This window comes from Pempheris klunzingeri, chromosome 22 (assembly GCF_042242105.1).
Source record: "Pempheris klunzingeri isolate RE-2024b chromosome 22, fPemKlu1.hap1, whole genome shotgun sequence".
Taxonomy (NCBI): Eukaryota; Metazoa; Chordata; class Actinopteri; order Acropomatiformes; family Pempheridae; genus Pempheris; species Pempheris klunzingeri.
Window position 1 is genome coordinate 11,376,394 of NC_092033.1, and position 27,490 is coordinate 11,403,883.

The 27,490-nt window shown below is 43.5% G+C and overlaps 3 protein-coding genes across 3 annotated transcripts; 1 reads left to right on the forward strand and 2 right to left on the reverse strand.

Annotated features, from left to right (window-relative positions):
- The first annotated feature begins 65 nt into the window (after window positions 1-65).
- Window positions 66-2,127, forward strand: llph (LLP homolog, long-term synaptic facilitation factor). Its single transcript, XM_070853654.1, has 3 exons — window positions 66-152; window positions 885-1,109; window positions 1,292-2,127. The coding sequence occupies exons 2-3, from the start codon at window positions 893-895 to the stop codon at window positions 1,453-1,455; spliced, it is 381 nt and encodes a 126-aa protein (XP_070709755.1). The 5' UTR covers window positions 66-152; window positions 885-892; the 3' UTR covers window positions 1,456-2,127.
- hcls1 (hematopoietic cell-specific Lyn substrate 1) lies at window positions 2,128-8,934 on the reverse strand. Its single transcript, XM_070853653.1, has 16 exons — window positions 8,840-8,934; window positions 8,139-8,222; window positions 7,979-8,052; window positions 6,974-7,097; window positions 6,745-6,855; window positions 5,860-5,914; window positions 5,652-5,762; window positions 5,462-5,572; window positions 5,263-5,373; window positions 5,119-5,174; window positions 4,090-4,159; window positions 3,839-3,987; window positions 3,595-3,750; window positions 2,809-2,974; window positions 2,652-2,726; window positions 2,128-2,558 (listed from the first exon to the last, which is right to left on the reverse strand). Exons 2-16 carry the CDS (start codon window positions 8,220-8,222, stop codon window positions 2,425-2,427), a joined length of 1,587 nt encoding a protein of 528 aa, XP_070709754.1. The 5' UTR covers window positions 8,840-8,934; the 3' UTR covers window positions 2,128-2,424.
- A 1,220-nt stretch (window positions 8,935-10,154) lies between these two features.
- On the reverse strand, window positions 10,155-27,269 carry golgb1 (golgin B1). Its single transcript, XM_070853446.1, has 20 exons — window positions 27,181-27,269; window positions 25,758-25,836; window positions 25,112-25,303; window positions 24,894-25,007; window positions 24,573-24,740; window positions 24,365-24,487; window positions 23,642-23,755; window positions 22,695-23,394; window positions 22,515-22,591; window positions 21,389-21,449; window positions 15,428-20,516; window positions 14,914-15,325; window positions 14,582-14,815; window positions 13,665-14,501; window positions 13,331-13,524; window positions 13,063-13,222; window positions 12,442-12,542; window positions 12,272-12,343; window positions 11,690-11,780; window positions 10,155-11,577 (listed from the first exon to the last, which is right to left on the reverse strand). The coding sequence occupies exons 2-20, from the start codon at window positions 25,824-25,826 to the stop codon at window positions 11,440-11,442; spliced, it is 8,946 nt and encodes a 2,981-aa protein (XP_070709547.1). The 5' UTR covers window positions 25,827-25,836; window positions 27,181-27,269; the 3' UTR covers window positions 10,155-11,439.
- Window positions 27,270-27,490: the final 221 nt, after the last annotated feature.

Consider the following 27,490-nt stretch of genomic DNA (forward strand, 5'->3'; position numbering starts at 1 on the left):
GAGCGCTGGCCAATCAGAGGCTCCGATCTTCAGCTTGACGGAAGCAGCCAATCACGTTGCTGTTTCTTAGAAACGCGTTTTCTTCCTCCAAACTTGTAAACACGTGTACGGAGAGGACTGACTTCTTGTTCAAGGAGCCAAAGTAGTTTTCTGTAAGTCACAGCTTTCTGTTTAGATGTGTAATAATGTATAATTTATCGTGCAGAATCAGCTAGCTTTACGAACTGTACCTCAGTAGCTGTTTACTTAGCATGCTACGGTGTAAGTTAGCCATGAAGCTAACAGCTAATAGATGTTAGATCTAACTATTAAGTCATGTAATGTAACTACCAGGAAATAGTGATAATGTCACTTTATATTCTGATTGATATGTTATTTTGATTCATAGAAATAGTTAGACGAGCCCCTTTTTTTGGTTAAAGGCCAAAGGCAGATTTTTAGAAGCCTATTTTGTGTCGATACTTCCCCATTAAGCAATGCAGTTTAGCACAGTCTAACATTAATGAGCTGCTTTTTTCATTACATTAACGAAGATTGCAGCTTATACAGCTTCAGAAACTGTACTTAAGAGCTTCTAACCAAAAAAGACAGCTGTTGAGAAATAAGCCAGGTGGCTAGTAGCACATGGAGGATCATTTTGACGGCGTCAACATTAAAAATAAAGTGAGAAATGTGGAGTAGGGATTAAAGAAAGCTGTCCTGAAGCTGAAACTCCATGTATTCAGCTTTGATGAGTGTGTGGCCTCCAGTGAATGTGTCCTCTGGTCTTGTATCTAATGCATACCAGTGTGGAGCCCTAGAGAGCTGCTTAATGTCCAGAAAAAAGTATTTGATAAGAATGTTTATGCCATTAGGTTTGACTGATGTGTGTTTCATTTCCACAGTCTTTAAAATGGCAAAAAGCCTCCGAAGCAAATGGAAAAGGAAGATGCGTGCAGAGAAGAGGAAGAAAAATGCTCCCAAGGAGCTGGCCCGTCTGAAACAAGCTCTGAGTCTGGATAAGAAAGGAGAAGCTGACATGACTGACATACAGGAGATCGCCACTGTGGTGTCAGCAGACAAGATCAAGAAGGAGACAGATGTGGAAATGGGGGAGGGAGAGGGTGACGGTGAGTGAGAGATTGAGCACTTTCCACATCTCTTTATCACCAGTAGTGTTTTATTGTGTCTTCCTGGAGAAGCCGACAGAAAGCTGTTACTTCTGATGCTCCATTTGACATTGAGTGCTGCTAACAGCATTAACTTAACACCATTTTTGCTTTTGGGAAACATGTTTCTTATTGTGTTACAGGTGGGAAGATGGATCTGGACAGCAAGCGCAGCAAGAAAACTCTGTTGGATGAAAACGGTCAGTACCCTACATGGATGAGTCAACGGCAGGCCAAGAAACTGAAAAGCAAACGGACGACAAAGAAAGGTGGCCAGGCCAAGAAGAAGAAGGGTATTTCCTGGTGAGCCAGAGGAAAACCAAAGGACCTTTGCTTTGCCTTACAGACTTGTGATGCAGAAACACAAGATCTTTTCATGGATTCTTTTAAACATTTCTGCTGATGAATCTCATTCTGTTCAGTGGATTACGAGGTTCACAGCTGTGCCACGGTGTAATGTAGAGTAATTCACCACAGGAAAATATCTTACAGAGCCGCGGCTTCGTTCAGAGCTACGATTTGAGAAAGTGAGACTTGTGCAAAACATGTCTGTCTTTAGCTTGTCTTCGTGCATCATAGCAATGCAGGGGATTTTCATGTATTCCTTAATGCAATTGAAATCTTTTCATACTCGGATAAAAAAAATTACACATGTATGGCTTGTATTGTTTACTATGTATTTTTCCTCCCTTGTGAATTAGTGGTTGAAACGCTAACGGTGAACCGCAGACGTTGATTGCATGTCCTTCGCTGTTTTTTCTCCCCTCATTTAGTGTTTTTCTCTCCACTGTCAGAATGTCTAAAGTAATTGGGTTGTAGATGAAACGCTTCTCGCCTGTAAAACAATTGCATTGAAATTGGACAGAAGAATTATGTCAAAAGATGATCAAGAGAGAAGATAAATGATAACAGTCCTAACGTTACTGTGAGTTCACACTGATGAGAAATGGATCAATAAAGGTTGTTGGCTTACAAACAACACAGAGTTTTGCCTGTAGAACTTTTTATTGATAAATTCATTATTCAGGCAGGTATAAGATGTAGCTCCTTGCCTACTAACAAGGGGTTTGGTGGTCTTACTGCCTCAGACGCTAGGCGAAATATTACACAGTAAAAGTTTAGAAATCAGCTGATCAGACGCAATTTTTTTTGCACAAATATACTGTGATGTTTTTTAGAAATACGAAGCAAACATGAACCGTCTTCTGTTGAATAACCTAAGAAACCTGAAATTGTGCAAAAGTGAAGCTTGTGCAAAAACTCCCCCGCGTGACGCTCACTGCAGCTGAACATAAGCGGCTGGGAACAGGCCGATGCGTCCGTCACACTGTCCCTTCCACCAGCCCTCGTCGATCATCTCGATGTTGGTGATGATGTCATCTGTTTTGAAGGAGATCTCATCGTCGGCCTCTGTGTAGAAAAGGAGCCAAAAGGATTTGTCCTCACAAATGTTGAGAGATGACTCATAGATGTCGGAGAAAATAACTGGAAAAAGTTTCATACCTCCGTCATATTCGTAAAGTGCTACTGCCGTCTGGCCACAGGTCAGGTCCTCGTAGTCGTGATCCATCTCTGTTTCTGAAAAGGAAACATTGAAATGAATGAGTATCTCATATGTGAAGGGTTTGAAAGGTTTAACTGGCGGCAGACGGACACAGACCTGTCTGCGCAGGAGGAGGAGGCGGCTCAGCGAGATCCTCGTACTCTCCTTCATCCTCCTCTTCCTCCACATCCGCTGACCTGTAAGGTAGCGGGGGAGCATCCGGTTCGAGGAGATCGTCCGAGCGTGGAGGTAACGCTGGCGGGTCGTCATACTCTGGTTCCTCCTGGAAACATCACAGAATGAATATAATTTCACGACATCAAATCCGAGAGATGACCTCACGTACAAAGAGCACAGACATAAGTCATTTCCTTCTATGATGATTAGGAAATAAGTTGCACCTTGAAAAATGAGTTAGAAATCTTTTTTTTTTTTTTTTACTGTGCAGCAGACAACATCTTTTACACAGCTAGAGTCTTTGAGGATTGTGGAAGCAGTAAGTGCTTTTTAACGACCTCTGGGCTTTTTTCTTTTTTCCAAACACCAGAAATACACAGCAGCAAATGTGTGTTCATCCACAGCTGAAAACAGTCCCCCGCAGATGCACTATTTTCTCACATGGTCTCAATTTGTGAAACACAAATGTGAAAGATTGGAAGATAAACAGGGGACTGATACTGTGATGGGGGTGGGATTATCCACAATCTGTTTGCCTTTTTCTCCCATTTTTTTTACCCTCTTTGGTTTATTTTGTTGTTATTTCTGAGTTTTGCAGATTGAACAGTCATGGGTTTTGTTGACAATAACAACAATAGAATATCACCACCCTTATCCTTTCAGCAGATGAATGAATTATGCTATTATTTAGCTGATTTAGCATTTGTTTGAATCACGGTGTCTTGCCTCTGGCTCTGGCTCTGGCTCTGCCTCTGCCTCTGGCTCTGGTATTTCTTCTATCTCTGGCATGTGCTGGTGGATTTCTGGTGGTGCCATGTCGTACTCTGGAGCAACATCTGGAACAGGTGGTGGACGACTCTCCTCCTCTCTGCTGCTCTCCTCCTGCAGGAAACACAAAACCACACTGTGCACATTGACCGTTACTTAATTTGGACCTGTTGACGTGTTTACGGTGCGTTGTGTGCGTTACCTCCTGTCTGCGCTTGGCTAGCTCTCGCTCTCTGCTCTCTCTGGCCTGTCTCCTCGCTCTCTCTTCCTCTGCTCTCTTCCTGCTCTCTTCGTCCGAAGCCTTGGCCATGTTCTCAAAACGCGCCTTCAGTTTTCCTGCACCTGCACTTGCTGGATAATACAGAGAAATGAATGTGAAAACAGAGCAGCAGCAGTGGCCTCTGCCCTGTTTCTAATAACCAGCATTATTTTGAGTGTGGAAAATGAACTTACAGGCCTCTAATGGTTGTGTCTTTTCATAAGCAGATGTGGGGGAGTCCATGTCTGAGAAGCCAGCTGCACTCTAGAAGAGATCAACATAGAGGATGACGTGTTTGTTTCTCAATGTCAAGACATCATTCACCCTTTTCAATCTGCCAACACTGTATAATGTGAATTAGTCAAATGAGTTCAAAATTAACAACAGGGTTTGTTTAGCTTGTTCCAAGTAAAATTCAAGCACTTTCAAGGTACATATACAAAGATTTACAGACTCTCAAAGCTTTTAAGTTACTATAAGTGCAATTGCAAAAAATAATGTTAACAGAATTCCTTTATTTCCACAGTCATCAATGTATTTATTGTCTCTTGTTTCTTTCAAAAGGATTTTTTGTTTGCATGAGTGATTGTTTAGATGAAACACCAGATTATGTTGAAAATCAAGCAAGATCAAGCATTGTTCAAGGACTATCTGTGAAATTAATTGCAATATTCCTAACCTTGAAAACATAACGGTTAAAATGAAGCATTTTCCAAAACTTTCAAGACCCACTTCTCAAATGTAAAGCTTTTCTGTCTTTCTGTCTGTGTCCGTTACTCCCCGTACAGCAGAGAATCATGGTTCTGGCTGCAGTGGCAGGAACATGTATGGGATTATAATAATGTAGATCTATCTCTGATAATTGTAATACCACATCTCGCTCTGAGGTGATCCAATAAAGGACAAAACAAAGGTTCAGCTCTGGTAGCAGATATAAGCTTGACATGAACCGAACTCTCCATACTTGGTGTTTTACACAAATATGTGTTCGTATTTTAATATACATAACAATATTATTCATACAGCCAAGTTTGCTTCAAACCCAACAGTTACTGGTTGCTAAAATTCTGTAAAATAAAGATTAAACCAATTAAAATTATAATTGGACCATGGGAGAGTTTGATGGGGATTTTCTACCACTTCCAGACTTCCAGACACCATAGAAATAACCTCCAGATGAATTAAAAATAAACATAATGAATGGTTCCAGCTCTAGTACTGACCTTATCCATGCGGTCTGCCTGTACTCCGTAACGACCTCCAAAACCTGCTGAATAATCTGAACAGAAGACGATCTGATCAGTCTGATGTACTTTAGCTCTTATATTTTAACACACACACACACACACATGCGGGTGTTTCCTCACCTTTTTGAGACTGATGTTTCTCCGTCTCGCCCTTATAATCGTAGCCCAAAGCTGCTTTATCCACTTTCTCCTTCTCGACACCAAACTTCCCTCCGAATCCCTTTGAGTAATCTGAAAGTGAAATGAATAAGAGAACAGAATAAAGTATAAATCAGGCAAAAAGGTGTCAAAACTGACAAATGCCACAACTTTAACTCACCTTTCTGTGACTGGTGCTTCTCTGTTTCTCCTTTATAGTCGTATCCCAAAGCAGCTTTGTCCACCTTCTCCTTCTCCACGCCGTACTTCCCTCCAAATCCCTTCGCGTAGTCTGGTGAAAACAAGATGCAAATTAAAGCAAACGTCAAGCAGAAAATGTCAAATGTGACAATGCTACAACTTAAACTCACCTTTTTGTGACTGGTGCTTCTCAGTCTGGCTTTTGTAGTCGTACCCCACAGCCGCCTTGTCCACCTTCTCCTTCTCCACCCCGTACTTCCCTCCGAATCCCTTTGAGTAATCTGAAAGCATTGGAAGGAAGAGACCCCTCTGTTAGGCGGCAACTCCTAAAAGGAAAAGGTTGTACTGTGAGTGAGTGAAGCTGGACAGGCGGTTTACCTTTCTGAGAACCATGTTGCTGCACCTCTCCTTTGTATTCGAAGCCCATGGCAGACTGCACAGAAAACACAGAGGTTCATACATTGCTTTAAAGCTTCCAGCAGGGCTTCAAGACATTAAAAACTACTCTGCTTTATATAACAATGTGTCTGATAAGATTTTCTCCACAAGTTCAATTAACAAAAAAATTCTGGTTCTGACATCTATTCGCTCTAACTCGTATAAACTAGAATCACCACCTGGCTGTTGTTTGACTCCACAGATGAAGAAAAGTGTCACCAATTCAGTATCCAACCAAAAGTGAAGTACTGTCACAATCTCCCCTTCTGTTCCTGAGTTATGTTGTTGAAAAACGGTCAGAAAGTGTTTTTGCAGAACATTATGATGCCACTGTGAAGTTTTAGATATAAATCGTCATCACTTCATCATTTTATCCTGTTAGAAATTTGTCTGACACTTGTCGTAACTAGCATGATAATTCTTGAGACCTTAACCTTTGACCACCAACATCCAATCAGTTCGTCCTCGAGTCAAAGTGGACGTTTGTGTCAAATTTGAAGACATTCCCTAAAGGCATTCACAAGAATGGGACGGATGGACAGACAGCCTGATAACATGATGCCTTTAATGCCTCCAGCCGGCGCAGTCGCATAAAAACTTTTCAGTTCTCCACATGGCACTCGTCTGAGTTGCACACTGGACCAGGACTGGCTGCAGTGCCACAAACTCGTGCTCTTTCATTCATGTGTTAAACAGAGATTTAAGGCGAACACTCAGAGAAACTCTCCTCCTCCAGCAGACGGATGTGAACACAGTCCTCCGGTATCAAACTCTGCACAGTGAAGTCGCAGAAATCAAAACAAAGGACTCCACTTGTCTTCTCACCTTGTCCACGCGGTCTCTCTGAACTCCAAATTTCCCGCCGAACCCTTGTGCCGCATCTTTCTGGGACGAGTGCTTCTCAACTTGTGCCACATAGTCGTTCCCCATAGCCACCTGGACAGCAGAGATACACATATGAACTAATTCAGCCCTCAGAATACGGTTTATATGAGACAAAACCTGTAAATAATCATCAGCATATTTCGAGTATCATAAATAATCATCTGTCGACCTTGTCCATTCGGTCCTTCTCCACGCCAAACTTCCCTCCATATCCGTATGACGCTTTGGGACTTTGGTCCTTCTGCTTCACCTGCTCGTGCTCCACAGCGACCTGGTTTCTGAGCTCTGTAACACTGACGGGTTAGACAGGGTCACACTTCCATGAGTGATATTTGTCATTAGAAACCTAACACACTCGTACTAAAGTGCTTTTACAGACATTTAAACTATCAACAGAACTTTTTAGATTAAAAAGCTTGAACATCTAACCAAATTTGGAGGTAACTAAAGACATAAAGTCAAAAGAAAAGAAAAGAAATCTTGTATAAGGTCCCACATCTGGTTGAAGTAATCATAGTTTTCTTCCTATAACTTTTTAATTTATTAAGTCCAAAAAACTACACACAACTTGCCAGAGCCCAAGGGAACGTCTCCATTTTGCTTATTTTGCTCAAGTAAAAGTCTAACATGTAATTATACTCCATTTATAATGATACTGAACAAAGAAAAGCAGCAAATCACCACATTTAATAAGTCTGATTTTGTGATTGTCAGTTTACATTTTTCTTCATTGCTTCTATTTTATAACATATTAACTTGTACTCCCTTTCATTCAAATGTTGCATCATTGCTTTGTAATTTGCCTTTTTCTCTATTCTTATGAAACTGTGTACATATGGTGTATACATTGTCTGTATTTAGTTTGTTATGTAATATACTGAGCATAAACAGGCACTTTACAAAAATACACCTGCGCCTTAATAACACATTATTCTATCTTTATTCATTAGATCTATTATTATGACAGAGGAAGGAGAAAAGCTCAGCAGTTTAAAGCTCACTGTCAAAGTGTCATCGTCATATATTACCCATATTAGGAGAGACTTGCTGCAGCCTGACAGCTTGCGCTCTCACTTCCTCTTCCTGTTGCTACACAGCACCCACTGTGCCCTGCATTTCTCTGCAGCTCCCAAAGAATCGTTAAAGCTCAGACACAAGGCTGTGCATCTCTTACCTGATGTGCTCTTTACGCCCCGAGCCCTCGATGGTCTTTGCTCCCCACCTCTGCTCCTGCTCTGATACGTCATTCTGAAACACAAAGTCAGCAAGGGTTGACTTGTGCTTACTTGCACCAACACACGCATCTGACACACACTCCAGGAAGTGCACGGTACCTCAAAGTCGGGGTCTGTCTCCCAGTCGTCCCCCTCTGCAGCCACCTTCATGCTGACACTGTGGCCCACGACTGACTTCCACATCTGGGGGAGTAAAACACAGTGAGCCTCAGTGAGGACAGCATGTAACTCTCTTTAATCGATTGAACATACTGAAAGCTGTTTGATGTCTGTGCAGTGACAGTCTACTCAGTGGGTATTTGATGTGATGGCTAGACTCATGAACAACCACAAGCTCTGACCACCATTTGCTGAAGTCTCAAACAGGAAGTTATTTTCAACATGAAGCTTCATTTCCTTATAATGAGATACACTTCAGGTAGTAGAAATAGACAAAACGACAAAGATAAATACTTCCTGTAGACCTTTAAATCCTCTCCAACACACTGAGAATAACATTTCTAAGTCCATCTAATGAACACTGGCTTACTAATTCTCAGTATTTAACTTTTGCTATAATTTTACTGCCATATGTGGAAGTAGTAGGGAAGTACTTGTAGTAGTGATACTGGACATAATACTGTTAATACTGGAACACAGTAGCCTTTCCCATCTTACTGTAATGTTGTAGCACTTCTGAAGTCTGTCTGTAAATCAGCCAGTTTTCACATTAAATCTTTCTTATTTGCAGTTAAAGATAATTAAAATAAAATACATTTAGGCATCTTAGTGAATTAGTCTGAAGAAAGAAATACCATTACCTTGTTGCTGTCAAAGCAATATATCCGTGCTTTATATGTATTTGACACCGACAGAGCTCCTCAGAGACCTCACACAGCCAGTGACAGCGTGAACGCGCATCTGGAACACGTGAACGCGAGATGATATAAATAATCAACGTGTATTTATAAATCTTTAATTAATAACTGTCATGAATGAATAACAGGTATACGGCGTTGCTATTGATGAAGTATTTAAAAAAATAATTTGAAGATTGTTTCTTTTTCATTTATTTAAAAAACTAAAGTAAGTGCTGCGTTCAAGCGCCAACGGAAATGCGACGATCAGCAAGTACATAGAGAGTTTTAGGACGCAAGAGCAAGTGGTAAAAGAAAAATCAACTATAGGCTATCACTTGTAGTTTCTTACTTTTAAAAGGCAGAACTTGGACGCAGCCTGGACTACGGCTGTGATTCAGCCAGCTGTGGTGTGGTTACAACACTTGGGGGCAGACTCGCACTTCTTAAGAAGAAGATCCTGAAGAAAAACCTCAGAAACATTTGAGCACTCTGACTCAAGGATCATAGTGATTAAACAATAAAATCAAAGGGTAAAAAATGTTTGTTGAGTTTTTGTTATTGTTTTGTAAGGAAATTCACATGTCAATGTTCAAAGCTGTATTATAACCTTTTTCTATTAGATTGAGGAACATTATTTAATTCAAACATTATGATCACCCTGGAGGCAAGCACTCATCCTGCATTAGAAAATGTTCTCTTTCTCCTGCTGAACCTGTTTTTCGTACCCGCTAACTCTGTTTATCTGACTCAATAAGCTTCATCTCCACTATTTTATCCTCCAGGCTCACTGAATCAGACTGAAATCAGTGCAGACAGACACAACGTCCACATTTAGGCTTCATTCTGCGCTATAAGCTTTTGCTCTTATCCGAAGCTTTGAATGTGGTATTGAGAGCAAAGAAGTGTATTTATATCACTGTCCCGCCCCATTTAAAAAAGCCCTCTTGTGTTTTTCAGACCAGCATTTAATTGTGTGCATTTAAAAGCGTCACAGTGCATCACGACTTCACTCACATTAACTCCCAGAACTTGTGAAGAACCAAAATGTCTGATCGTTACAAGCATGACTGAGCGTATGTCTAGGTCAACAGGCTCTCACTTCACACACGTTTGCTGAGACTGAAAATTCTTAATTACTTCACAAATAAAAGGAAAAAAGTGTTTTCATTTGCTGAACTGAAATCAACTGAGCCCAAATAATTAGTGAACAAAAGTCCTTAAATGTCTGTTTTTTTCCCTACAGACACAAATAATTAATGCTCAACGGTCCCCGATCTAAACCACCAACACTTTTATTATATTTTACTTTTTCTATACAGCCCTTTTTAACAGTTATTTACACTTAAAGTATATTTCAGTGTGTAAGATGTGAAGAAGAACATGAGTGGGAAAAGACGATGAGTACAGAGGCAACATTTCACCAACAGTGAGCGATTAAATAATCAAGAATCAATAGGATGGTGTCAATAGATGTGTAGGTAGTGGACCATTGTTTCAGCTGTTGAACAATAAATTATGCTACATCAGAGCAGTCTATAATGGGATGGATATCATTAGAAAACACAGCAGTCTTTACCCTCTGGAATGAAGCCACACTGTGGTAACATTGCATCTGAACGGTCACTTCACCGGCCATAAAAACTACAGAGTAAAGTCTAAATGTGTGCAACAGAAGCGCGGACGGGGATTCTTATTGGATATGTAAGAGGGGAAACCCACATCCAGCTGATGTACATCAGACATGTACTTTATGTACACATATCAGTATAATGCTCCCTTTTAAAAATGTCATTTATATAAGAGGAAAATAAAAAGGAAAGGAAAACACGCAATAGGAATGTGTAAGAACAGAAATTGCACTGTGCTCTGTTTTTGTGCATGACATGAATAGAAGAGGAGGAGACTGGACTACAGCAGCACTACCTGAACCTCAAGCCATCTGAAAAGGAAAGTTCGGCATTATGGGAAACGTGTGAGTTACCTTTTCCGTATAAACTAAACAGAAGAGATGAAGCGTGTTGATTAGTGAGCTTTAGGGTTGCCTTCAGGTGGACTTGGTCGCCATTCGATAGAGCCAGCCTGCTAGCTGTAGTGTCATATTTAACAGACAGATGTGAGTGATATGTGTCTCATCTAAACTAGCTCAGTCCCCCCCAAAATATTGACCTTTTGCTCTAAAAGAAAGTGACCCTTTTATATTCGAATCTAAAGGCACACGAATAACATCATCTGCCAAAAAAACTCTACTATGAATCCAGCTACAGACTTTCATGTCTTGTCTGTTTGGGTTTTGAGAAACTTACCATCCACCCTCAAACTCACACAGGAGCAACATAGTTAAAATCAATGACAACAGCTTCCTAAATAAATCTACATACTTTGGCTAAAAGATTAAACCTGTAAAGTGCAACGTTTGTGTGGAGAACAACACTCTCCTCTATCATTTGTTACATGTAACAATATAAAACATGTCGATGGCTTGGGTTAGGTCTGTGTCACATCTCTATTTTCTCCCCCCTCCTCTCTCTCTTATCTGTCAGGTTCGTTAACAGGAGCTGCGCTCAGAGGTATCCGCCCAGACACAGCAGCAGCAGGACGTGCACAGTGAGCAGATAGAGGCTGAGCAGCAGAGGGGTTCGCTGACGGGAGCAGAAGGCCACTCGGAGCATCCGCATCAAGCCTGGACCGCCCCTCCGGCTCTGCAAGAGGGGGGAGGAGAAGGTTACAGGAAAACATCCAGCTCATAAGTCTTGATTATTACGGTTATTAAGATGACAAATGAGGTGGTGCGGGACATTAGCGGAGCCTTACTCGAGTGACAGCTCCTTCCGGCGGCTCGATAAAAACCGCAGTCTCTGAGTGATCCTCTTCTTGTGCCGAGCGCCATTTCGCCTGGCTGTGACTAATAACAATAAAAACAGATGTTGGCTGCCACATTTTGTTGATTGAACAAATTTATCTGAGCTAAAAAATGGACTTCATGAATTATTCAGATGCAGAAAAACTTAATGGCACATGAGAGCACTGTTTATACACACCGAGCAACTTAATCCACCATGGAACAGAGACGTCCTGGGGCCTAATGCCATTACTTTGATTTGAAAGCTGAGCTGATCAACTGCTTTATCAATTAGTTGATTAACAGAAAATGAATCATATTTTGATAATTAATAAGTCATTTTTAAGCAAAAATGTCCCAAATTTTTGCTAAAAACAGCTTTGATGAGAGGTGGTTAGACTGAAACAGTGTGATAACAGGAGATAACTCTGTGTGCCCTCTCACATAACACCTAATAATTTAATCCATCGTTAATGTGAAAATATTGCTTATAGCAGCTTTAATTTCCCTGCATGGGATTAACTGTCGCTCTGATCTTGTATCACGTTTTGTACCGTTGGAGTCGATCCTGTGTGGCCATTAGCTGCTCCTCGGCGGCCACTCTCTGCTGCATCTCTTCTTCCAGCCTGGCAAAAAAAGAGTTAAAAATCTGTTAGTATCTGTGTGTTTTATTACACCACTTTTTAAAAACAGTGTTTATGCTAAGCTTTGACCTGTGCTTTACCTTCTCTGCAGCTCTTTGACCTCAGCTATGAGCGTGTGGCTGTCTAGCAGGCTGCTTCTCTCCTGTGGGGCTCCGGGAGCACTGTCCACCTCCTCTGTGTCCTGTGAGGAGATGATGGCATTGTAGAGAAAACTTATCATATGTGGCATCCTGGTCCTATCTTGCTGATTTTATACTTTATGCCTTCTGCAAGTCAAATTTCAGGAGGGCCAGTAAAGATTCTGAACCGCTTTGGATCAAAGTAAAATATTTCTAATAGCACTTCATTTCACTTAATTTAAGTGATATGAGGTGTGGAAGAAGAAGAAGAATGACACACAACCCACAAATTTGTGTCGGGGGTCCCAAGATCAAAGGGATGGTAATTCAAAAGCAGAAAAATCTTATTTTGCTATGTTTCTTGTGAAGTACTGGATACTTTTTAGCTCTTCAGGCTCATAGAAATCTTCCAAATGAAACAATCTGCAAAGGAAAAGTCCCACTTTGCTCACGACAAGGGCTGAGAAGTAGCTTTTGATAACTCTTAATGGGTAACAAGCTATAAAGGCCAATTCCACTATCCACAGAATCCATTCTTTTCCTTTACAGTCAGAAAAACAAATGCTAATATACGACCCCTACCTCTCTCTGATACTGCTCCTGCTGAAGTTTGGGCTTATGGGTGCGGGCTTCCTCCAGCATGGCGGTGAGTTGTCGCAGTTGTTGGTCCCTCTCTGAGAGTGTGGCGAGGGTCTGCTGCTTCAGCTGCTCTGCTTGAGCCATCCAGTCAATACGCTCCAGTCTAAGAAAGACAGCACACACACATTCACATACAGTAACAGCCTTTTTGGTGACACTTTGCTTTGTAAAACACTGACTCCGGTGACAGAACACTGGCTCTGTGCCTCACCTGAGTGTTTCTATTTCCTGCTTGCCCATTTCCACCGCATCCTCTAGCTGTATCATGACACCCAGCATGTCTTCGTTCTTTTTCTTCTCCTCGTACAGCTCCTGGCTGACTTTAATAAGCTCTCCCGCTCCCAGTCGAGACAGCTCTGACTTTTGCTTCTTGATCTCAGACGTCTGTGCTTGAAGCTGCTCCAGCTGGGCACGAAGAGAAAAATATAAATACAAAAACCATGTTGAAAAACTGTAGATATGTGGATAACGTCACTGTTGATATTTTTGCCAGGAGAGTTGCTGCTAATAAATGATTTACATTTGTTGTCAGACACGCAACTCACCAGTCTCTCCCTGTCATTCTGCAGGGCTTGCAGTGCGTTCTTCAGCCCCCACACTTCTCCAGTGGAGCCTCCTGGGCTGCTGTGTACTGCATGGCCACCTGCCTTGCTCATCTCTTCCAGCTTCAGGCTCAGTTCCTGGGCCTTGCTTACTGCCTGGTCCCTGCTGTCCTGCAGGGAGGCCATGGCGTTTGAGAACGACTGGTTCTCTGCTCTCAGCCCTGTCGTCACCTCCCTCTCCTCCAGCAGCTTCTGTTCGACAGCCAGCAAGTCTCGGGCCAGTTCTGCCACCCTCTCCTGAGCGCTCTCCGACTCTGTCCGCATCACGCCTCCCTCCCATCGCAGCTCAGCTAGCTCTCTGCTCCTGCCTTCCTGTTCTTGTCTCTCCTTCACTAGGCTCTCCTCCAGAGCCTCCACTTGTTCTCTCGCTGCTTGCAGCTGCTCCCTCAGCTTCTCGACCTCAGCACCTGGGGCATCCGTCACCTGTGAAGCTGTTGTAAACTCAACGGCCTGACTAAGAGTCTCCTTTTCAACTTTGACTGCTTCCATTTCTGTCTCCCTGGCTCTGCTAACACTCTTTAACTGACTTTCCAATTCCTCACGTCCTCTTTCCAGAGAGGCGATTCGCTCTCGCTGAGCTGCCAGAAGTTGTTTGTGTTGGGAGTCCTTCATGCTCAGGACCTGGTTAAGTTCTTCACGGTAGCCGTGAAGCTGAGCTGACAGCTTGGCCTTTTCAGCATATAGGTCGTCTCTCTGGACCAGCAGAGAGCGCAGCTCTTCCTTCAGGCTGTTGTTCTCCCCTGCCGCCTCTTGGATCAGACCATCCTTCTCCACCATCACCTGGGACACAGTGCAAATATTATACTGGCTACTAAAACAGGCACTGCACGTACGATAAGCTTTAGGTTTTTGTGCGTTACCTGCAGGTGTTTCTCCTCCAGCTGTTTGTACATGTTGAGGACTCTGTCTCTGTCATCCTGCAAGGAGCCCATGGCCTTTGTGAAAGAGTCCAGTCTGGCTTTTCTGTTGTTGCTCTCTTCCTCTGCCTTTCGCAGAGTTTCCTCCAGATCCCGCAGTTCTCCTCTCCTCTTCTCCAGCTCCCCCTCAGCTTCTTGTGCCCTGCTATCAGCCTCCTTCCTAGCCTCCTCTGCAGCCTGGGAAATAAAATTTAAAAAAACATGAATGAAATGAAAGAATATCTAGTGTTTGTCAGTAGATATAGTATGTATTGTAGATGAAAGGATGTTATAACCTCTGCAACAGCTTGCTCCTTCTCCCCGAGCATTTCCACTTCTCTCCTTTCCTTCTCATTCAACTGTGTCTGCAGACTCTCTGTCAAGGCCTTTGAGGTGCGCAGGTCTGTTTCTAGCTGCTCCACGTTCAAACAAAGACGCCTCTCTTCTGCCTCCCTCTCCCTCAGGTCGGTCCTGGCCTGATCGACTTCACTCTGCAGCTGACTCACAGCCTCTTCCAGAGCTTTGGCCCTCTGATGGAGACTCTCCATCTCATTTTTCACGGCACTGGCTTCATTCTGTGCAGACTGCATCTCAGCTGTAGTTTCTTGAAGCTTGCTCCTCTCCTCCTCTAGGGCAGCTGTGGCCTGTGTGACTTTCTTTTCTTCTTCCTCCAGTCTCAGCTGCAAATCTTTGCCTGTTTTCTCTAGTCTGAAACAAAAACATCTTGTGAGTTTTAAGCTAAAAAGCAGAATATAATCAATCCAAAAAAACAGTAAAATAAGACATTCATGCAAAGAGACGTTTTTTTACCTGTTCATTGAAAGCTGTAGTTCCTCTTTCAGGGCAGATTCTTTCTGAAGCTGTTCTGCTAGTTCCTTGGCTCGAGTTTCAGCCTCCCGAACTTCAGCCTCCTTACCCTGCAGAGCATCGTTAAAGCGAGTCTCCCATTGTCGGGCCTCATCCAAAACTCTGTCTCTGTCGTCTTGCAGTGAGGACATGCAGCGCGAGAAGGCAGCTAACCTGGCCAAAGATTCATCCAGACGGGCTTGTACCTCCTGAGCCCGTCTGTCAGTTGCTTCTGCCATCTCTCTGGCCTCCAGAGTGGCTTCCTCCTCCTTTTCTCTTTCGCTGTACGCGTCCTCCAGTCTCAGCTCCATTTCCTTCAGCTCGGCTCCCAGCCTGAATCTGACAGAGTCGAGCGTTTGCTCTGCCTCAGCTTTCATCGAGGCCTCTTTCTGTTGGGCATTCTGTTCAAGGGTTGTTTTCTCAGCTAAAACATCGGTTGCCAGCTTCTGGGCCTCACCAAGCTGGGATTTGCAGCTAGCCAACTCTGCTTCAGTCCTTTTCAGGTCCTCCACGGTTTTGGATGTCTCCTGTTGGGACTGTCCGAGTTTGTCGTGGAGCTCATCGTGGCCTATCTGCAGCGCCTTAGCTTCTCTACCCAGTTCACTGATCCTCTCCTGGTACTGGATGCAGTCTCTCTGCAGCTGACGGACCTCCAGCTGCTTCTCCCTCAACAGTTCTTCCAGCTGACGCACTCTGCTCTGACTTCCTTCTTTGACCCTCTGAGCAGACCTCAGCTGTTGTTCCAGCTCCCTCTGTTTGCCAGACTCTGCCTCAGCTTCAGCTCTTTGCCTCTGGGCTTGCCTCATGTCCTCTTCCAGCCTGGCAGCCCGGTCGCTCTCACTATGAGCCTCGGCCTCCAGTTCGGCTCTCTCCCTCTCCAACCTCTCCAACTCCCGCTGCAGTTCAGCAAGGTGCTCCCGGTTGTCTGCTGCCTCTTGCTGATAGCCGGCGATGCTCCCGTTGAGCTGAGCCAGCTGGTTCATCAGACGCTCCTCCAGGTTATCTTTGTCGGTTTCAAGGCTTCTGAGGAGCTCTTTGAAGTGGGCTTCCCTTTTTGAACCATCGTCAATCAGGCTCTTTTCTCTCTCTTTGCTCTCTTGGATGCACGTCTCTAAAGAGGCCACACGGCTCTCCTTCTCATTACTCTCCTGAAGATCTCGCTCAAGAGAGGTCAGTCTGGCTTTGAGTTCAGCCTCCTGTTCATGCCACAGTTCCCTCTCTGCATTAACAGCTGCCTCCATCTCCCTCATTTTATCCTCTAATAAAACATGTTCTGCTATTTCAGCTTTTTCGTTTTCCTCTGTAGGTTGTGAATGTGTTTCTGGTGCACACACTGCAGCTATTTGATCAGCTGACCTCTCCTCTGGGGTTAAGGGTTTTTCTTTGTCTTCATGCTGAATCTCAACAAGCTCTGCTCCAGTCATGATTACATCTGATTGCTGGGCAGAGACAACCTCTTCTACAACAGCTGCAGAGTGAAGCAGAGTAGCGTGAATTACACTGTCCTCTTTGTCTGCTGTTTGGGCATATTGATCCCTCAACTCTTCAATCTGCTGCCCGAAAGAGTCTCTTTCTGCCACTTTAGCATCCAACTCGGCTTTCAAAGCCTCTAGCTCACCTTCAAGTCTTTCAACCTCAGCTTTAAGAGCCCTATCCTGTCGCTTTATTACAGTCTTGTCCTGCATCTCTCGGAGTCTCTCATTCTCCTCCTCTAACTCCAGTATTTTCTGCTGCTTTGTTTTGGCAAACTTTCTCATCTTGTCTTTTACTGAATCCACCTCTTTCTGTGCCTCCTCTGCCTGTCTTTCAGCTTCCTGCCTCGCACTCTCATGTGCCCTCACCCTGGCTGCCAGCTCTTGTCTCTCCTGCCTGGCAGCTTCCAGGACTCGTCTCACTCGCTCGGCCTCGTCACTCACGTTTTCGTATGACTTGAGCAGAGTCTCGTACTCATCCTTCATGCCTTGAACCTTTTCCTCCCATTCTCTGCACGTTCTGGCAGCCTCTTCTTTCGCCAACTCCACTTCTCTCTTACAGGCATCTTTCTCATTCAGTATGCCCTCCATGGCCAGTTTGAGGCTCTCACAGGATGATCCCAGGCTTTGGTTTTCCAGTAACGTCCGGTCGACCTCATCAATCAGTCTAACTCTTTCTGCTCTTAGCTTCTCCAGCTCATCTTCTGCTGACTCAATTTTCTGCTGCAGTTCAGCCATGAGCTTCTCAGTTGAAGCTAGCTGCTCCTTCTGGCTTTTGTTTTCTCTTAAGGCCTCTTTGCGAGAGATCAGGGCAGCCTGAAGCTTCCGTTGAAGCTGCTGGATCTTTGCCTCGCTGTCTTTTTCTTCCTCTTGCTTCTGTGGAACCTCAACCTCTAACCTTTGGGTTTTTTCTTGCTCAGCCTTCAGTTCGTCCTGTAAAGAACATATCAGCTGATCCTTCTGAGACACCGTGTCCTGCATTGAGCGAATGAGAGAGTTCTGTTCGCTAAGCTGCTGACTTAGCTCCATGATTTCATGGTTCTTATTGTCGAGGAACTGCTTAAAATCATCTACTTCAGCCTGAAGAGTTGCAATGAAGGATGTAGAATCTGCAGATGCTGCTTTGGCAGCAGCTTCCATCTCTGCTTTCAGGGTTTCAGCATAAGACTCAGCTTGGCGATGCTTTTCTCTAAGATCATTAATTTCCTCAGAGAGTACATCAATCTGTCTTTCCTTTTCTCTTAGTGCCTGTAGCTCTTTGCTCAATTCCAACAATTCAACCCCCTTCAGAGACAAACTATCCTGAGCTTCCTGCAGCTGCTTCTCTAGCTCTGCGTTAGCCATCCGCACAGTCTGGATCTCTTCTCTGAGGGCTCTCAGAGATTCCTCCGTTTGTGCAGAGAGGACGTCGGACTGCTCTGTGGGATGCTGAACTGGATCGCAGGATTGTGGCTGTGATGAATCAGTCTCAGATGTAGCGAAATCCACCCAATCCTCCTGGACCCAATCACCTGCTACTTGCCTTTCCAAATTTTCAGCCAGCTGCTTGGTGTCTCTGTGAGGTACATCATCTCTTGCAGTGATCACTTTTTCTTCCAATTCTCTCAGTTTACTCCGAAGAGCTTCCCGCTCGCCGCTCTGCACCTCGAAACGTTCAACCAGCTCGCCGTATTCTTCTTTCTGCTGCTTCAGCTGCTCGCGGTGGTGCCTGTCTTTCTCCTTTGCTTTGCGGATGGTTTCCTTACGGGATTCTTGGGCCTCCTGAACTTTCTTCTGAAGGGTTTCACACTCTGCTTCAAGAGAGGCCACTTGGGATTGTAACATAGTTGTTTCAGAGGCAATGTCGGCCTGCTGAGTGTTTTCAGCTTCTTTACTTAGTTTTACATTCAGAGCAAGTGTCTCAGTGAGAACTTGATCCTGCTCTACAATTTTCTGCTTAAGAGTTTCAACGGACTCTTCTTTGGCTCTTAAAGATTGCTCCAGTTCATTTAGTTTAGCCTCCATTTCTTTGATTTCATATCCTCTAGATTGTTCTCCCTCTGGAATGTTTGCAGGAGTTTCTCCCTTTGCCGTTTCATCTTGCTCTTTCCATTTCTTAGCTTCTACCTCAAAATTAGCGACCTTCTTCAAGAGGTCTTTGCGTTGCACAAGTGCAGCCTGCAATTTCTTCTTTGTGTTTGTCAGCTGTGTTTCCAGCACTGCTTTCTCCTCTCGCAAACTAGCAAGTTCATCATCTACATGACTGGCTGAGTCTTCATAACTTACTTTCTGTTTCTCATCTTGGATTTTCTCCAGTTCCACTATCTGCTCCTTCATTCTATTGACTTCACCGCCAATCTGCACCTTCTCTTCTTCTGCTTGGAGGAGTTTAGCGGACATGCTGTCGTTGAGCTCCATCATCTCTTGCTCTTTTTGATTGAGACGGAGCTGTAGCTCACTGATCTCAGAGTCTTTCTTCGATAGAGTGTCAATGTTGAGTTCTGACGTCTGAGAATTTTCCAACATGCTGTTTTCCATATCTTGAAGCCTCCTTTCGAGTTCAGAGGAGAAGAGCTCCCTGTCCTCCAGCTGAGCACTCAGCATCCTGGCCTGCCCCTCCTGCTCAGAGAAAGCTTGACGGGCCATTTCAAGATCTCTCTGCAGGGCCTCGATCTTCTCCTCCTTGGTTTTACTTTCAGAGTTCAAAATGTCTATTTGTTCTTCGAGAAGCTGCATTTCCACACGGTGTTTCTCCAACCCAGAGGTGCTTTGCTGAGAAAGCTCATCGAAATCATCTCTGGCTGACTTAAGTTCATCTGCAAAACTACTGGCCTGAGACTGAGCCTCTACTTTGGCAGCAGTAAGCAACTGTGTTTCTTCTTCCAGGCACTTGATTTTCTCGTGTGACTCTGCAGCTGCATCTCTGAGCCTCTGAAGCTCAGCCAAAAGCTCACTGTACCTCTTCTGAAGTTCCTCAGCTAAGGCCTGAGCAAAGACCTGGCCAGAGGGTACGTCACCATCTGTGGCAGAAGAACCCTGCTGAGTTAGATGAACTTGCACGGTCTCTCGGATGATGACGGACGAGGACTCAACTTGAACTGTGGAGGTTTCCTGCTCCATGCTCGTTGCCTCCCATGACTGCAGCTGCAGCTGGCCAAAGTCCTGCAGGATGGAGGGCCACTCCTGGCCTCCATCTTGATTCACAGCTTCCAGTAGAGTCCAGCTGCTGTGGGCCACCTCTGAATCACTACTGGCGACCATCTCATCTGAGGAGGTCCCTTTGGATTCTTCTGGGGATTCAGACTGATGTCCAATTAGCTCTGGGCTACTCTCATTATCGGCAGAAATAGAGAGGACAGAGGTGTCCTCAGCAACTAAGGTGGTCTCCTCTTCTTGTGTATCCTCCATGAAGTCAGGGAGGGCTGCAGAATTGTCATGGGGGGACGTGCTGGCATCCTGAGCCTGATCTGGAGTCTGATCACACTTTTCACATGATGCGACCCTGCTGGAGCTGTGATCTTTAGCCAGCCTGAGGGACTCCCGCAAGGCAACCAGCTCGCTGTCTTTTTCTTGTTGCTGCTGCTCCAGTTCCAGTATGTGTGCTGTGCAAGTCAACAAAGGAGAGAGTAATTAGAAAAACATCACAGTTTTTATGTCAATAGGAAATCCATAGTTTTTAGCAAATACTTTACGTGAGAAGTATTGAAACTGAAGTGAAAGCATCCCATTTAAGAACAAACACGTCATCAGAAGCTGCTAGGATACATTACAGCTCAAAGTTCATGCAGTTAGCTTGGCATTTAGAAAATTGATATTAACAAGGCAGACTCAATCCCACAAACAGAATGAACCATTTTTTTTGGTCTTGGACAGTCTCGTCCAAGATGTCTGCACATTAAAATGTTGTACAATGAATAAAAGCCAGGACAAGCAAGACTCGAAACACTACGAAACATTATTACTTATTATTATTACTATTGTGCAAATGTGAGTGTAAATTAAAATAAAAAACATTCCTGAATAATTAGTGTAGTATGACCATTTTTAATGTGTTTCTCTTTCTTCATTGTAAATGTCACTATTTTATATTTTTACATTTTATGTTTCTTGATTATGCTCTAGTACACAGAGGCAAATTCCTGATTGATGTGAAAAGGTACTTTCAGTAAACCTGATTCTGATTCTAACAATGGTATCAGTGTGTAAGGGTCACTTTAAAGTTGCAGCTAATAAAGGTGGTGCTAATTTTAACTACTTTATACTGCCGGGTAGCTGAATTTATTATAAGGCATTGTAGGGCTGCAACTAATGATTATTCTCATTACCAATTATTGGCCTCTGACAAGTGGAGTAAAAGCTTTCACTGTGTTGCACATGTGTGCGTGCTGATTGTGTCTGTTGTGTTTGATTCTGTTTTCACATGATGTATGGATTTTATTTTGGGAGACATAATCAACAAATCCAGTTTTTGTACCGTTTTTAGCTTCAGTTGAATCCTGTGCTGATGAATCAGTCACATCATCTCTTTTAGACATCTGAAACAGAGAAAAATAGGTGGCAGGATTGAGATCTTATTATCAATCGTTTACTACAGAAAATTTCTAATATAAAAGAGGGACGATGCATTTAACAGTTTTAGATAGCTTCTATGACTGCTCTTACAAGTTGTACATAGCTGTAGCAGGAGGAGAAGGTCAGATAAGACAGACGGTCATAACAGTGGATCAGTGCAGAAGGGATTAGACGCACTTGTGACAAGACAGATGACAAGTGTTGTCTGTCTATGACCCTGCTTCTGTCCTGTCTCAGACTGACTTACATCACCTGCACAGGTTGTGCCCCTAAACCAGGAGCAGAACAACGCCAGTCAGACTGCTCTGCTCTGAAAAATAAAAGTTGACTCTACAAACTTTATTTTAATGAAAGGGGAAAAGTGCATGACAAGATCGTCTGCCTTTGTAGACAACGCTACTTTAACTTCTCAAACCTAAGCTTATACTAAGCTCCCATTTCTGCATCTTCCACTTTAACATCTTTTTTTAAATCATATAAACAGAGACACAGCATAACAGAAACTCATTATAAAAGGCACTGAGAAACTTTGAAGTTAAAGCTTTGCAGAGTATCACTGAGCTTATTTAAGATTTCCTTTTGACGTGTACTTATTATACTGCTAACATGTGGCGTTGAGCAGGTAATGAGCCCCAGAACTTACTCCTGTGTTTTTAAACACTCTGTTTAAGACCACATTTGGAGGCGATCAGGCTCGTTTTGTGATCGGATCGGCTCATCACCTAACTCCTCTTCCTGCTAGCTTAAGCTGCCTGTAGCAACAAGTCTTCGCTGAAAATGAGTCAATCAGAAATAAATAATGGTAGTTCATGCTACCGCATCCCTTGACCAGTGACATACTATGTGTGTTGATAAGCACACTGGCCCTGCCTAACTTTACATAATGTTCACATCGCAGGCAGAATCGAGATAAAGAGAACACATTTTAATACCAGCCGTGAATGCAAAAGCCTGTGGATTATCCTGATAATGTATCCAGACACAGATCAAATGTTAATACAAGGCGTAAACAGGTTTCTCACACTGACCGTCATGATTTGCAGCTCCAGCTCTTCTATCTTGGCACTGGTTTCCTCCTGTTCTGTATTTTTTCTATTTAGTTGTTCTGAAAATCAGAGATTCGTATTAAGGTGTCTGTGTTTTTATAAAAAGTTTTAAATTGACACGCTGTGGTCCACAAACAGACAAAACCAGATATATTTTCTTACCCTGAAGCGTTTCCATGGTGTGGGTGAGTTCTGCACAACGCTCCTCGTGCTCACTGCGTTCATCTTTGAGTCTTGTCAGTTGTGTCTCAATAGATTGCACAGTGTCCAGGACCAGGGAGGGATCATCAGGGAGGGGGATTTCCTCTGCTGCTTGCACATCTTCTAGAGCCAGAGAATGCAGATGTCTCCAAACTCCAGCCAAAATCTCACCCTTCCTCTGGGCATCTTCGTGTTCCTCTTTGAGTGAAGCCAGCTCTCGCTCTAGTTTATCCACTTCTGACTTTTCCCTCTCTGAGGCATCCTGGCTGGCACAGCCTGCCTCTCGCATGGATGCAAGTTCGCTTTCAAGCCGAACTATTTCTGCCCCGTCTCTCTCTGAAGCATTGTGCCTTGCTTGGGCGGCTGCAAGCTCTGTCTCTTTCATCACAGCCAGTTCTCTCTCCAATCTGGCAACTTCCATCTTCTCCTTCTCCAGCGCCTCCTCACTAACATGCTCTGCCTCTCTCAGGGAAGCTAGCTCGCTCTCTTGCCTCACCACCTCCATACTCTTTCTTTCCAAGGCCTCCAGGCTGGTTCGGAGGGTTGTGAGTTCTGCATCGGCCCCTCTGGCCTGTTCGGCCCACTGCTGCCTCTCTTCCTCCCTCTGCTTGACAGCCTCGGCGAGCTCCTGCTCCATCTGCCGGAACTGAGCAGTCAAGATCTGAGCAGGAAGAGAATGCCACAGAGAGGAGGAGGATGTAAGTGGGTGTGTGTAGCTCAGCCAAACAATGCATAATAATGACGTGCCATGGACATGTGGGGTGTGTCTGTTTGAACAGTTTCCTTTTCATCATCCAGGAACAGTATACACCATCTGAATAATCTCTAAATATCTGCCATTATGTGGAAGAGTCTGTGAACCAACACTCTTTACGCAGATGCGGCATCCAGAATAACCGGATCTGTACCTGTTTTTGCTGATCAGCACTGCTCACTTCCTGCTGCAGCATTTCCAGCACTTGGGACCGAGAGTTTAAGGCCTCCTCAAGCTCCTCACAATGCCTCTGTGATGCATGCAGAGTCTAGGAGAAAAGAAAACAAAAGGAGCACATGATTTCATGAAGAGTATCTGTGAATTATCCACTAGAGATGAACATAGGCAAACCCAGTTATCAAACTTTAATTAAAGAATTGGTACTTCCTCATTTTTGCCAAGTTATTTTCAAAATTAAGCATTTCATGGATAATTTTTCAATTTTGTTTCACCTATTTTTTTGTTAATCTGAATCGAGGGTCTAAGGATGGATGGTGTTTTATATTGATTATGTTATTATTAAAAGACTAAAACATACTTTTTTCGGTTTGGTGTTTATAGCTTCTAGTTTTCATCTTTTATCCTCTATGATAGTAAAATGAGCTTGTTTGGGATTTTGACAGTTGGGCAAAGAACAAATAAGCAATTTGAACATGTCAGCATGGGCCCTTGAAAATCATCTGACTATTTTCTGGGATTTAATAGACTAAACAATTAATTGAGGTAATAATCAGTGGATTCATTGATATCTGAGTAACTGCATCTCTACAATCAATCAACAAAAATAGGTGAAAAAGTCAAACAACTTCTCAGAGGAGTTGAATGGATCAGCAACATATTATTAACCCACAAAATTAAGAACTACTAGATTTTGTACCTGCTGGAGCTCGCTATCATTCTGAGACTGTGCTGTGACCCTCAGCAGCTCTTCTTCATGTTTCTGGATCTGTTCCTGGAAACGCACATCCTTCTCACAGACCACCACCTGCAGTTTATGCAACTGAAAACAAAAACAGTAACAAATCATTCAGACAGAGCTTCCTCATGAAATTCTAAATCATTTATTGAAGACGCAGCTACGTCACCTGCTCAGAATGAGCAGATTCCTTCTCCTGGAGGAGCTGCTCTGTGGTCCGCAGTCGCTCCTGAAGCTCTCTGTTGTTGGCCTCCTCCTCGCTCAGCTTGTTCTTTAGTTCTTGGAGCTCCTCCTCGACTGCAGCACCAGCTCCGGTAAAAGAACTGTCTGGACTCTGCTGTAGACAAAACAGATGTGCAAGTCAGATAAAACCTTAGTGCTTGAGCTTTACTGTTAGATTGTGGGCAACAAGTGGCATATCTCAGTCTGTAAGATCTTTGTTTACAAGCACAACTCTATTACAACGCTATTTTGCCTCATTCAGACTTACTGTTGCTCCCACTTGACCTTTCATCTCCGTTATCTGTTTGTTGAGCGAGGCCATCTTGGCTTTGGCCTGCATTTTGAGTTTGGTGAAGCGAGCCTCAGCTTCGTCCTTTTCAGTCTGTGGATATAAGGCAAAAAAAACAAAACATTGGTGCTCAGTCATAAAAGACTCGGCCAAAAAAATGTAGTGAACTGACACAGTCACACACAGAGGTTATTTACCTTGAGCTGTGCATCTTTGTTTACTAGCTCGGTGTCCTTCTGGATGAGCTGGGTGTCTTTGTCTCGGATGAGCTCCTTCAGCTGGACCACCAGTTGTTCCAGGTGAGCCAGCCTCTCCATGGCCTCCTCAGGTAGCTCAGACTCCACTGGAGTCTGGCCCTCACCGGCAGGGAGCTCAGGCACCAGCATGCCCTGTTCAAGGAAACACATGCCATTTATTCTCTTTTAAAGTGCCCCAACTTAATGGAAGCAACACATTATCTGCTGGAGTTCCTCTTTAAAGTAGGAGAAAAAAGGGTATCCTCAAATATGGAGACACTCAGGAGTCAAAGGAGTTCTGCCAGTATGACATCTTGAGTGAATGAACTTGCATTTCTTATATATCTTGCATATTATGGGTAATGTAAGATACAACTGCCTTTGACCCATTTCTGCAGGAACAGGCTGGCTTAAGAAATCATCTTACTTAATCTCCAAAGATGAGACTTTTCACCCTCTTGTGTTTTTTTGATGGTTGTTCCATAAGGAGGATAAATTGCTCTGGAGTTTTAAAAATAGGAGCAGACATAGAACCTATAAATACGTGTATGTTTTAAGATGAGGACACAACTGGCAATTCCTCATAATTTATGTGTTGCGCTCTCACCTGTGGGTCTCCATCTGGGCCCTCCTCTCCAGAGAGCTCCTGGAGGACTGTGGCCAGACGGCTGAACATAAAGATGGCACTGTGGGGTGGGGGGGGTGGGGGTACAGTAATCAGTAATGTTTGACACAAGCCTAGAAATAATTTCTTTGCTGCACCTACATAAACCCTTTCTGTTCACCATATATAAAATGGTGGAAATGTAACACCTATTTTTCAAAATCTTTCTGCTGTTGACTTTCTCCAATGTAATCCATCAGTGTTTAGCCTCCTTATTATTTCAGCTGCAGACAAACATTTTAATTCGATTCATAGTAGAATAAATGCAAGTTAAACTGGTCTTGCATTCATAATGCACAGTATATAGCGTAGGATATGTACACTTAACAGCTTGAGGTGCTACCTGACATGTCCTCTGAAGGTGTAACTGTACACACTGACCCAAGCATACTTAGTATTCTTTTGTGTGCTGACAGTGTCTGCAGGCAGAGGCACATTACAGCTGTAGTAGCCAAAGGACGGTGAAACAATTGGCAATTCTGACATCCGAGTGACTGTTTGCAAACATTCCTTTGTTTCTACCTCTTAAATTGTGAGGCTTTGCTCTTGTCTTTGGGTGTTAAGAAATAATAATATAATCATATAATCATCATGGGCTCTAGGAAAATTGTGATGTAAGAGAAAAATAATCTGCAGATTAACCAGTAATGAAAATAACTGTTGGCTGCAGCACAACAAATTCTAGATCACAACCCACAACAAAAAAGATAATACCTCAAAACAATGAACAGAAAGCAGTATTTTGAGCAAACAGTTAATCTCTACCTGGAAATTCAATTATATGTTATATGTGCATTTCAGAGAATTTAGGATATTTGTGATTTTACAAGCCATGTTTATATAAATAAGATGTACGGACAGCGTTTACACAGACCCACACTGCTCATGTCTCACTTTTCCCTTCACGTCTTGATCAACACATTGGCAGACAGCCCCAACCCATATGTTCCGAGCAGCTCCGGACAGAGCCGACCTTCCCCGAACCTGCCGAACACTCCACTGCGCCTGCGTCACTCTTTTTGTGAACAGCAAAGATTATAGCTAGCTAACACGAAAATGGAGGGCAAACTATCCAAGCGTCTGGACAACGATGTCTTCACAAAACAGTAGAAACATTTTAAGATAAAGAAGCGCTGGCGTGAGCGGGACACTCCGTGGAAAACTCCCGTGTTTACTCTGACTGTAGTTTCCACGATACAGTAAGTTAGCTAAGGCTACTTGGCTAGCTAACGCTGATCATTCGTAAATAAGGACAGCTTCTTTTAAACCTGCTTCGCTTAGTTTTTCTCCTCCGTGCATGACAGCTCTGTTATGCAGCCCAGTACGTGGTGTGTGTGTTTTTTTAAAGAAAGGACCCTTGACTCACCTGTGCGAGTGCTTCCCAGGTAAATGTATCTGGCTTTTATTTGATATATTTCCTCGGATGGATGTCGGAGCATAGCCACATCACCAAACATTCCCGGAAACAAAACTTCCTCTGCTCTGATTGGACAGCCGGGATCTGCGTACGTAAGGGACTGTCTGCAAGTTCCCTGGCTTCTCCTTTCTAGGGAGTATCTGTATAAATATACTTTTTTTTTTTTTTTAAACGAACATAATTTAAATTCTACATCTGGAATCAAACAGAAGATAATGATGGCAGGACATGACCAAAGAGTCAACCTGATCATCAACCA

Bases quoted from the DNA above. Each gene is read 5' to 3' on its own strand.
- golgb1 (XM_070853446.1), bottom strand. From the start codon at position 25,826: ATGTTCAGCCGTCTGGCCACAGTCCTCCAGGAGCTCTCTGGAGAGGAG. The intron at 25,304-25,757 runs GTGAGAGCGCAA...TTCCTTGAACAG, and splicing joins GCCCAGATGGAGACCCACAG to GGCATGCTGGTGCCTGAGCT. The intron at 21,450-22,514 runs GTCAGTGTGAGA...TCTCTGTTTCAG, and splicing joins TGGAGCTGCAAATCATGACG to ATGTCTAAAAGAGATGATGT.
- llph (XM_070853654.1), top strand. From the start codon at position 893: ATGGCAAAAAGCCTCCGAAGCAAATGGAAAAGGAAGATGCGTGCAGAG. The intron at 1,110-1,291 runs GTGAGTGAGAGA...ATTGTGTTACAG, and splicing joins GGGGGAGGGAGAGGGTGACG to GTGGGAAGATGGATCTGGAC.
- hcls1 (XM_070853653.1), bottom strand. From the start codon at position 8,222: ATGTGGAAGTCAGTCGTGGGCCACAGTGTCAGCATGAAGGTGGCTGCA. The intron at 7,098-7,978 runs GTAAGAGATGCA...CTAACCCGTCAG, and splicing joins GGGCGTAAAGAGCACATCAG to TGTTACAGAGCTCAGAAACC. The intron at 5,763-5,859 runs GTAAACCGCCTG...CAATGCTTTCAG, and splicing joins GCAACATGGTTCTCAGAAAG to ATTACTCAAAGGGATTCGGA.